Source organism: Peromyscus californicus, unplaced genomic scaffold (assembly GCF_007827085.1).
Source record: "Peromyscus californicus insignis strain IS unplaced genomic scaffold, ASM782708v3 Scaffold_10__1_contigs__length_136768540, whole genome shotgun sequence".
NCBI classification, from domain to species: domain Eukaryota; kingdom Metazoa; phylum Chordata; class Mammalia; order Rodentia; family Cricetidae; genus Peromyscus; species Peromyscus californicus.
This window is the reverse complement of record NW_026294391.1, coordinates 23,184,133-23,196,177: the sequence shown is the minus strand read 5'-3', so window position 1 is coordinate 23,196,177 and position 12,045 is coordinate 23,184,133. Positions and strand designations below refer to the sequence as shown.

The 12,045-nt window shown below is 40.4% G+C and overlaps 1 protein-coding gene across 9 annotated transcripts in view; it reads right to left on the bottom strand.

The window, feature by feature from the left end:
- The window catches only part of Frmpd4 (FERM and PDZ domain containing 4), a 931,047-nt gene that overhangs the window by 43,790 nt on the left and 875,212 nt on the right, over nt 1-12,045 (bottom strand). For all 9 annotated transcript variants that reach the window (XM_052714395.1, XM_052714566.1, XM_052714230.1 and 6 more), the window contains 2 exons: nt 10,176-10,221; nt 1,332-1,436 (listed from right to left, as the gene is read on the bottom strand). In XM_052714395.1, the coding sequence (XP_052570355.1) occupies nt 1,332-1,436; nt 10,176-10,221 (151 nt within the window). The remainder of the gene's footprint in view (nt 1-1,331; nt 1,437-10,175; nt 10,222-12,045) is intronic.

Genomic DNA, 12,045 nt, shown 5'->3' with positions numbered 1-12,045 from the left:
TAGGAGATTAGTAAAGCACACCTCTGGGTGTATCTATGAGGACATTTTTAAAGATGATTGACAGAGGGGAGAAGACCTGTCCTGAATATAGGGGCTGTCATCAAATAGGTTAGGGGTCCAGATGGGATAATAGGGAAGAAAGTTTCAGACCCTGTATGGACACAGATTCTCCTTCTCTCCTTCATATTTTCTCTATATTTCTTTCTTTCCTCTCATTACCCATATCTATCTCAATTTCTCTTTACTTTCTGGATGTTGTGAGCTGAGTAGCCTCTGCTACAAGCTCCTGCTGCTATGATGTTCTGCCTCACCACAGGGCAAGAATCAAAACCCAAGGAATAAAGACTGGACCCTTTGCAACCATGAGGATCCTTCCTTCATGAAGTGGTTTAGGCTTGGTATTTTATCACAGCTCAAAGAGAATTATCACATATTTCAATTCCCTAATCTCCAAGGTGGAAAGTTCTAGGTTGGGCTGGTGATAAGAAGATTCATAAGTGCCTTGCTCAGGATATGCTTCCAGTGTGATCCACAGCAAACAGATCACAAATGAAGGTCTATTCCTGAGATTCATTTAAACATCACCAATAACAGCCAACAACCATCAACAATAAAAATCTGAAATTTCCAAGACCCCCAAACTATTAGTACCCTTGTAAAAACTTCCCAAAACCTAAAACAAAAATGAAAATGAAACAGAATGCATTCTCCTATCTTTGGAAAGTGTAGAAAATGAAGTATCCTCTTCAGGTCTGCATTATCCATGTGGAAGATCATGAAGCCATGCTTTCCATGAAGACCTATTTGTATAGACCTGGTGGATCATTCTTCAGTTCTAGCTTTATATACAAAATCTGTTCTTTCAATGACTTTTGACATTTATACACACACACACACACACACACACACACACACACACACACACACACACACACACAAACTCAAGAGAAACATAATTCTTTTCACAAAATATATAAAAGGTTATTCTGTGGAACCATGCTTAATTGGCACAATAAAGTGGAAATTTCAAAGGAAGCTTACTTTACCTAATATAAATGAGGCAACATTAATGCTACCAGATCAAAGTGAGGGTTCTAATATACCAAGTATCATAGGAATCACTGGGCTAGCTCCTATTCTGGTTGTGTTAGAATTGAGGACAATGAGGTGGTGGTGAGTCAAGTCCTTTGTAGTCAAGATTTGACACCCCCATAATAAGATAAGAACTAGGTCCAGAATGAACATTCTAGTAACATTATTGGCTTGATTCAAGCACAAAGCCTCTGCCTCAGTGATTCTCTGCATAACAACACAGATAATGGTAAACTTACCGACACTTGGCCATTGATGATGACCTCTTCGGAAAAGCGCACTTTGACCGGGTTGGACTTCAATCTTGCCTTTTTTGCAGCACTAATAAATGCTGATTTGGGAGACTAGAGGAAATGGAAAGATTTTTATCCAATTACTGGCATTCTAACACAAACCTTGTGACAGTTTTTTTTCATCTTTATCCTCAAAGGTACGCATCATTGTCGCTAAAATGTAAAATATTCGGTGCATGCCCAATTCAAGGACAAAATGCAAATTATGGATGTGATTGAAACTCTGTCATGACTGTAAATTAATAACCTTGATTTAGTGACCAGACAAGAAGCACAGTATGTCCCATGTTCTTACTATTCACAATCCCAAGCATCTTTTAAACCTTGCTTTGAATGCAGAGCTCTGAAAACAATTCAGAAGTGGGAAGTGATTTTGCCTTAAGCCTCTATGCTTTATGTCTCTACAACCTGGCTTTCAGCCTTATGCTGGTAATCTATGATCTTGGATCTTAATGGGCAGAGTAGGAGGAAACTCTGACTTACAATTAAGAGTTGAACTCCGGACTTCATGGTTTGCCTTATCTTACAAGTGCATTGTATTCTGTGATTCTTCCCTGTTTTTCTTGGAATTAAGGGCTGAATGGCATGGCTCTTCCTTGGAAACCATAAGAGCAATGGGAGCATTTGCTTAAAAGGGTGCTAGGACAAAGGGGATTCCTTGCTGCATGGCCTTGGTCAAGTCAATCCATCTGAAAATCATCCTTATGTAATTTTTGCAAAGCCTAAAGGCAATTGAACTCCCATCTATTAACAGCATCACTAGTTATAAAACAAAAACAACCTTTATTCTCCATTGGATTTAACAGAGAATCGGATGATTGCTGGTTCATAAACTAAAATGGTCAAATATTGGCAATTGCCTAGTGTACAGACTGATTTGCATGCTCCTTATTCTGCAGGCATTGAGACTTTCGTATAATACAATCTAGTAACTGACCCTTGAATCTACATAAAGGCTTAACCTGATGTATATAATATTAGTTTCATGGCCTCCAAACTTATGATCATAATGCATACCTCTTTTTAAAGTTAAATAACAAAAATTTTAAAGGACTCCCAACCTTGCAAAATACACATATTCTGGAACTCAATTAAATAAATAAAAACATGATGGAATGGATATATAAAATATGGTATGTTCATACAATAGGATATTGATTGATGATAAAATCTTGAAAACATGGTATGAATGAAATCAGGTAGAAAAGACCAAATATTGCATAATTGTATTTATGTGAAACAGCCAGAACAGAAAAAAGACAGATTTGGAACAGGGGCAGAAGAAAAAGGAGGAATAAATGTTTAATAGGTATGGAATTTCCTCTGTGAGTGATGAGAAGGTTTTACAATGAGATAACAGTGATGCTTAATAAATCATGGATGTATGTAATACTGCTGAATTGTACAGTTAAAAAGGCATACTTTATGTTTCATATGTGTATTTTATTATAATATAAAATCATTGTTGAGAATATGCAATGACATATATGTTTGGGGGCAGATATTTTTTGTCTTAATATCGGGAGAATACTATTTTTGTTTGTTTATTTTTGAGACAGGGTTTTTGGTTTTTTGAGACAGGGTTTCTCAGTGTAGCTTTTGATGCCTGTCCCGGATCTCGCTCTGTAGACCAGACTGGCCACAAATTCACAGAGATCTGCCTGGCTCTGCCTTCCGAGTGCTGGGATTAAAGACATGTACCACCACCACTGGCTTAATTTCCAGGGTTTATAATCCTTCTACATAACCCTTCCTGGCACCAGAATTACAGGTTTGCAGAACTATGCTAGGTGATGTTTCCAACATTCCCCTGCACACCTTTCTGAACCTATGTGAACTGTGGGCATTATCTTAGAAGCCTTGACAGATGGATGATTTCTGTTCTGAAGTTTCAATTCACCCACTTACACAAGCCATTTTAAAGAGAATGGCTGTTCTTTAAAAAAAAAAACTGGAAAAGCACTCTGGATGAGTGGCCATCAAAAGATGCCAGTGTTGAGCAAGCTCTGTGTGAGTTTTGGAAGTCATACTGCGGTGCTGGAGTGATGTGACAATGGTGTGTTCTCATCAGTGTCTGTGTAATTATAGGCCAAGTTTAGTGATGATTAACGAGCAAATCATACAGGGGTGAGCTCATTTGCTTTTGATATGCCATTTTTTAGCTGAAGGAAAAACATTATTCCCCCTTAGCGATTCTGAATGGCAGTGTTTACATTGTCACAATGAGTTTAGCACAAGTGAAGTGGCTGCAATAAAAATACCAGAACAGACATGACTCATAGGTTGAGATGTTACAAGTAATGTCCGACTTTTCTAGCATTGTTTGACAATAAAATGTTCAACTCATTCAAGGTACCTTATACTCAACTTTGACTTCTCTGTGCATCCTGGTTTTCCAATTTAACAATTTACTGTATTTTTCTAGAATGTTCTACATAATTCCTTGCCTCAGTAAAAAGGTATGTGTATCAGAACTGACTTTTGAGATGTGTATCATTTGATATGATTTTAGAAATAGAATGATGTTACTCAGCTTCATTGAAAACATAGCATGATTTGTCTATGTTATGGTTTGAATATAAAAATTTCCCCATAGGCTCATGCCTTGAACATTTGGCCCTAACTAGTGGTGCTATTTTAGGAGGTGATTGAAACTTAGGAGATAGGTAGGGGAAATGGGTCACTGGGTATAATGCTTAATATTTCTTGTTAATTTGACAGACTCTGAAGTCACCTAGGAGACAAACCTGAGCCTGTGTGCAAACAATTACCTAGATTAGGTTCACTGAGGTATGGAGACCCACCTGCACTGCGGGCAATATAATGCCATGAGTTGTTGTCTTAGACTGAATAAAAAGAGTCAGAAATGAAAGTGAGCTGAGCACCGGCATTTATCTCTCTGCTTCCGGTCTGTTGATACAATGAGACCAGTGGTCTCAAGTTCATGACAACATGATGGTCTGTATCTGTAAACTGTGAGATGGTACAAACCCTCCTTTCCTTAAGTTGCTTTGGCTCAGCAACAGGAAAAGTACCTAATATACTGGGGGTGTGCCTTCCAAGGTTTGAACTGGTTTCTGGGCCCTCCTCTCTGTCTGCTTCCTGTTTGCCATAAGGTGAAGTTTCTTCCTCTGCCACATACTACCACTGTTGTGATACTTCGTCATACGATGGGCCCAGAATCAAAGGACTGAGACCTGCAGACAGAAACCTCTGAAATTGTGAGACAAACTAAACCTTTCATCCTTTAAGTTGTCTCACAGATACTTTGACCTGGTCAGTTTTCTCTCAACTTGACACAACCTAGAATTGTCTGGGATGAGGACCCTAAATGGAGAAAATATCTCTACCACTTCAGCCTGTGGTCCATTTTCCTCATTGATGATTGACATGGGAGGGCCCAGCTCACTGTAGGTGGTGCCATCCCTGGTGGTTCTGGGTTGTATGGAAAAAGTAGGATGAATAAGCCATGAAGAGGAAGGCAGTAAGCAGCATTCTCCTATGGCTTCTGCTTTAGTTCCTGCCTCCAGGTTCCTGTCCTGTTTGAGTTTATGCCCTGACTTCCCTCAGTGATGGACTGTGATGTGGAAGTGTAAGATGAAACAAATACTTTCCTCCCTAAGCTTCTTTTGGTTATGTTTTTATGGCAGCAATAGAAACATAACTAAGGTATAGATCTACAGAAGCTGACTAACATAGTTCATAAAGTTAGTGACTGTAGAGAGCAGGATGTGCCATGCTAGGGATGCTTCACTTTTCTTTGTAACTTTAGCATGTACACCCTGGGTAATCTCTTTACTGTATTAAACCATGTACTACTGACAAACATGGGAATCTAAGATGATCAAAATAGAAATTTGAAGTCAACAGACTTGGAATAAAAGCCTAAAAATCCACCATAAATACATTTTTTTTTTGTTCTGGATTGGCAAATGTTTTATACGTTAGTATGAACTTAAAATGACTTTTTTGGAGCTGTAGAGATGGCTCATTAGTTAAGATCAGTAACTGTTCTTCCAGAGAAAATGGGTTCAAATCCCTGCACTCACATGGCAGCTAACAACCATCTCTAACTCCAGTTCCAGGGGATCTGATGCCCTCTTCTGGCCTCCATGAGCACTGCATGCATGCACGTGGTACACAGACATACTCAGAGGCAAAACTTCCATGAGCATAAAACAAAACAAAAAAAATCAAAACACTTCAAAACCTTTAAACAGCTTTTTGGTGATAGAAACACAAAAAGTCTCCAAGAAGGCTATCTAGTCATTATAACTGGCAACATGGTGCCTTGCTTACTCTGGTGGCTAGAGTTTCAGGTAGATAGGATAGTGCAAACCAAATATAAATGCAGTTCTAGCTGATAATTCTCTTTGTTAGTCAAAGCATATACACTGCACACAGCTCAGAATCCTGGCAAATTAGCTATCAGCAGCTATAGGTGCTGATCATAAGCATTTTATATCAGGTGGCAGAAATGACAAGCAATTAACATTTAGAATAATGAGATTCTCCTGCTGTTAGTTGATTTTAACTATCATGGCCCTAATCAATTCCTGCATTATTTTCCAAATTTGCTATTGCTAAGATGGCCATAGTATAGGGAATATTCTTCTGATTCTTTTAGAAATGACCAGAACAGAACTTGAAAAAAATATACACAAATAAAGGGCTGGAGAGATGGCTTAGTTGTTAAGATGGGTTAGTGGTTAGTTGCTTCTTTTGCAGAGGATCCTAGTTCAGTTCCTAGTACCCACATCTGGCAACTTACAGCCACTTGTTTGTTAAGTTCCAGGGGATCTAATGCCCTCTTTTGGCATCCTTGAGCACCTGCATATACACAAACAGGCTCATACACATATACATAAAAAAGAGTAAAAAAAAATAAAAAACATAAGACAGACTGATATCTGAAACTGCATAATATGGCTTTGAACTTGCAGCCCACGTAGTCTTGGAGTAGCCTATAGCTACTAAGTAACTTGTTTACAATCCTCATAAAGCCGATACCAAGACAAGGCTTCATAAGCTGGTAGGTAGTCTGGGAGGTGCTTCTAAGAGATACAGGCAGGTGGGTGGGAAAAGGAGAAAGGAAAAGGGAAGAAGCCAATAAAGTTTTCATTGTTAAGCAAGGCACCACTCTAGGCAACTGGAACTTATTCCTACTGAGAATCGCTGGGAAGCAAGGCTGACCACATGCCCCAGAGTTACATGGTTCAAAGGACAGAGGCAGGTGGTGTATTTATCTGCCAGCTCTTGTGATCACTAACTGAATAGCTACTCATAAATTTTAAAGCCTTTGTCTTCCTGACATGTCAGCATCCCAACAAACAGGCTCTGAGCACCCAGTCTAGGCAACCAGGTACACCAGTGCAATGAGGTGGTCCTACCACAAATTCTCCTTCATATCCATCCCTGACCTTGACCTATTGATGTCTAAAAATACTAATGTAATTATCTTACACATTTTCTGTTTTTCTCTTCTTCCTCCTCTCCTCCCTACTCCTAACTCTTTGACAGGATCTTGCTAAGTGTTGTCTAGACTGGCCTTGAACTTCTGATTTTTCTGTGTTGGCATCCTGGGTGCTAGGATCACAGGCACATTCCATCACTCCCATTTCTCCTTAACTTTTCTTTGTGTTCACCCTCAATAAATGTACTTGTCCACAGGTCCTCTCTCTTTCTCTCTGTTCCTCACCTACTAGGTTGAACCCACTTCCTCAGTGCTCCCCTTTCATGTGACCCTCCTTTTGATACATAGTGATTGGTCTCTTTAGGACCTGTAACTGTAACAATGGTATTTTCCTGTTTCTTTCTTGTGTCCTCTCTTGTGGATGTATTTGACTGACGATCATCATGAAGAACACAAAAGTCTGCCCTCCAGGAGTGATAAGTCAGCACATTCAGTCTGCTTCAGGAGATCAGCCAGAAAGGGCCCCCAGGTAAAGACTCCCTGGTATACCATCCTGGAAGTTTGACTGCCATGCTTAGCAGGGGATATGGCTTATGCTGTGAAGCCACGTGCTTGCCCAGGAAACTGTAGTGGCAGGGTTTGCAGGGAGAAGGCCTAGCGTCCCTCAGGTGTATGGGACACACTTTATTGGAGCTCATCATAAAGCAGCAAGGCAAGCTGCTTAAGAATTTCTTGCTAGCCAGTTCCAAAAGAAATGTAAGTGCTCTAAGAAACATGAAATGTATAGATTTTTCTCAGACAGAAGCAGAGTCTACAGATCTTCTCTTGTTTGGCTAGGTTATTTGTATTTTTTTTAACTCTATCTTGTTTGTAACAAATTAAACCCTGCTTTTTGCTTGTTTGTTTATTTTGTTTTGAGGCAGGGTCTCACATTGTAGGCCACACTGGCCTGCAGCTCACTAATGTAGCCCAGGCTGGCCTCAGATTTGCACCAACCCTGTTACCCCAGCCTCTGAAGTGCTGAGATTACAGGCTATACCCAGATTGAATTTTTTTTAAAGAAGCAATCTAGAAGGAAAATCCCAATCTTAAGGTACAAGTCAAAAGCATCACAGTTTCTTCTGCCATCTGCTCTTCTCTGTCTATCTAGTGTCTCTGTCTATTTTAGTAACTTCAGGGTATGCACATCCCTGGTTCAGAGGAGGCAAATCATGTTGGAGCGGTAAGGAGGGGCATTAAGGCACTACAGTGGCTCTCGACTGGGAACAACTTTATTTTGAAGGGACACTTAGCAATGTCTGCAGATATTTTTGATTGGCACAACTTGGGGAAAAGGGTGAAATTCGAATCTGCTGGACAGATGTCATCGGTGTTCGCAAGCATCCTCTAATATGCAGGGCCACCCTCAAACAGGAAACTCTTCAGCCAAATGTCATCAGTGTCAGGACACGAAAGCCTCTGGCAGCATTTAGAATCAGGGCTGAACTTTGAACGATGGGAGGATTTGGCTGGCCAGAGGGGATAGGAGGAGTGAAAAGCCTGGTCGGCATCTCAGGAAGGAAGGATAGTTCAAGATAAGAATTCACCTGCAACGATTGGCTAGGGGAAGAATGGAGTAGAAGAGTGGCTATTGGCAATAAGTGTATGCAGCATTCCCTCCTGAATGACATGGCTCACATTGTGTTTCAATGTAGAAAAGCAGCCACTGGACTCTGGAAAACAATCCAGATTATCAAATCAAAGTACCTGGTTTCACTGACAGCAAGGAAATTTTCTATACCAACAGGTCATGAAGACTCAGTTGGACAGAAGAGCTAACCCTTAAATCCTAACCCTCACCTATTAGGTTCCCTTTGAACTTGAATGCCAAATGCCTCTTTTTACTTTTCTTCTTCCTTTTCTGCATGGACTAAAACAGCAATATACAATGTAAAAAAAAAAATCAGCGTCGAGTGATAAAGGTTCTGATTATGTTTTTGTTTTGTTTTGTTTTTCGAGACAGGGTTTCTCTGTGTAGTTTTGATGCCTGTCCTGGATCTCGATCTGTAGGCCAGGTTGGCCTTAAACTCACAGAGATCTGCCTGGCTCTGCTTCCCCAGTGCTGGGATTAAAGGTATGTGCTACCACTGCCCGGCCTGATCATATGTTTTTAAGAAGTTGCAAAGTAAAAAGAAAATTCAGGTAAAAGAATACAAATTTGAGAGATGGGAGTAAAAACAGCAATCAACATCACACTGCACTTAGAATATACATATTATTCTGTGAGGAGAAAACATGGAAGCCATGCTGGTTAGATTCTCTGCCTGTCTATATGAAGGCCCAAAAGGTGGCTGGCCATAAAGCCATTTTCCTTAGTATTTTCTGAATGTATGACATTCACAAGTAACAACAAACCTGTAGAAAGAGAAAAATTAGCAGTTGCCTGGGGTGGATGGTGGTACCAGGCATTAACTGAACGTGGGAATTAGGGGTTGTAGAGGGGTGATAGAGCATTCTGAAATTGGACTGTGGTGTTAACTGCATACCTCACTCGGTTTTGCCAAGACCTTTGTCTTATGCATGTAAAATGAGTGAATTGAACACCATGAAGATTATGTCATCATAAAATTGTTTTAAAAAATCCTAAGAATTGGGTTTGACAGTATAGCTCAGTTGGTAGAGTGCTTGGCTAGCACAGGCAAGGCCGTGGGTTCAAGTTTCAGTACTTTATTAACTAAATGTAGTGATGAATGCCTGTAGTCATAACACTAGAGGTGGAGACAGGAGGATCAGAAGCTCAAGGTCAACCTTTGGCTACTTAGCAAGTTTAGACCAGCCTGAGATACATGAAACCATATCTGACAGACAGACAGACCGACAAGCAAACCAGAAAACCTAAGAAATGAAAGCAGTATGATCATAATCAGTTTCTCCCTCCCAATCAAGGTATCTGAACTCGAATTCTGACAGTGGTATCCCTCTCATGTCTCCTTTGAATCAGGCTTAATTATCTAGTTCTCTACCAAAATAATTACGTGGGGACAAGAATAAAACTTTCACACAACTTCCTGTAATTAGATATTCCCATGAGCCTTGTGATTCGGAAGCTGGCAGACAAGAAAGTCTTAGGTTTTATATTAGTTGCAGATGTGGAATGCTCACAGGCCTGCATAGCTGATTGTCTTTCAGGATATTTAGGGAAGTGCAGTACTTTTCACTCCAGTGAATGGTTTTAGTAACACAGAACACAATAGAAATGATCAAGAAGTTTAAGCTTGCATTGTGAACACATGTTATTTGTCTCCACTGTTATTCATCCTGGTGGCTTTCCTGGAGTGGGTTGAGGAGACTAGAAGTTCAAGAACACTGAGTGGCACTTTTGCTCACAGAACACTTACAGGGTAAGGCTGAATGACAGTGAGCAGGATCGATTCTTTGCAGCTTCTGTAAGAGAGAAAAACAAACAGATTTACACAATGTGCAAAGCACACACTCAAACAGAGACGGGTTTCTTTTGAGAGGAAATGTGTGTGGTGGGTTGGCAAATGTTCTTGGGCTCCCAGTTCAGAAGAAGTCTTCAGACCACAGAGAAAACCCCAGTCAAGGGTTTTCTGACTGCAGCAAACTATCCAATTGACTGGTTCATAAGCAGTTTCTACCGGCCATCTGATTTGTATGACCAATCAGCCGGGGCCTCAGAATCAAACTTGGTGAGGAAAGAATGATTTTAGAAGCACCAAACTCAATCAGCCCATAGACTATTCTTGACTCTGAAAATTGATTCTCCCTTTCTGATTTTCATATAGCCTACTTTTCTCTGCTGCTGAGAATTTTCTGTTGATTTCTTTGAAGGGAGAGATTTTAAAACATTCTATCAGTGCATGAAATGTGTTCTCAGGAAAAGCATCATGGAAGAGAAATGTCATTGGAGGTTGTTTATTTTAAAATAGTAACACCGCCAACATTGTTCCCCACACTGCGCAACTCAATATGTGCAATACCCAGAACCAGAGCTGCTAAGTATTTCTGACAGGCAACAATTGGGAAATAGTGCTCACAGTAGGAAGCACTTCACAGCTAGAGCAGAACAATGGACTAGAATGGCTTATTTAATTTCCTCCAAGTAACCCAAACCCTTGAGGAAAAATCATATTATGGGTTATAATATTCTCTTCCCTCTTCCTTTGTTCCTTTTAAATCCTAAGTAAAAACCACTTGCTATTTTGCTGAAGAAGAGCTACCTATTTTTTACTTTAGATTCAATGAGTTACATGTTTTTGTGATTTATTGGCCAAATGAGTAAGGTGAATTCTGTTCCCTTGGAGAAACCCCTGCAAATCCCATTTCTCTCACTCATGCAACTGTGGGTCAGCACACTCTGTAAGATCACTCTGTAAGATCAGACTGTGATCTACTGACTCCTAGGAGAAGAGTATGCGTCCCTTGAGCTGGAGAAGATGGTGGGGAAGAGAGGGGTCATTGGGATGAGAAGGGAGTCTAGATCTACAACTCCAGCAAGAAGCAGGACACTAAGGACGACAGTGATACTGACTGGTGGCTAGCACAGTGCTGTTGGCTTGACCACTCCCACAATTCCTCAGTTCTTCAGGCTGGCAGAGTGCCCAATCACTGCAGTAGACAGAGCAATGGTATATAATCAAGGTTTCAGTGGGTGTGGGAAAGGATTGTATGGTGGTGGCTGTGGGGAGGAGCCATTAGGCACCATTAGGTTAAGTTCAGTGTTAGAAAAACAAAACAAAACAAAAAAACCCCTATAACCTAGCCAGTACATCCTGGCTTTATTTCACAAGGAATTCTGCTTCTCTCTTGTAAGGAAATGAAGATGACAATGTTGCCTGTACCAGAATGTGTGGGGGTAACATGCTGGAAGCATATGGGGTGTCCATTTTAGCAGGTAGCAGATGAGAAACAAATAAGCAGAAAGCAACCCAAAGAGAAGGAAAGTCTTGTTAGTTTTCACTTCTTGGCCAATGGAAACAATTTATATTCTACAGGTAAGAAATGCAAAATAGGGCCCAGAAGGTAGCTTAGTCAATAAAGTGTTTGATCTACATGCATGAGGACCTGAGTTCAATCCTTAGTAAGTAGAGACATGTAGATTCCTGAGGGTCACTGGCCATCCAGGCTAGCCTACTTGGAGAGTCCAGGGAATGAGAGACCTTATCTAAAATAAAAAAAGGCACTTGAGGATACCTGATCTACATACACATGCATACAACACATTCATATATACCTTTCCCCACAAGA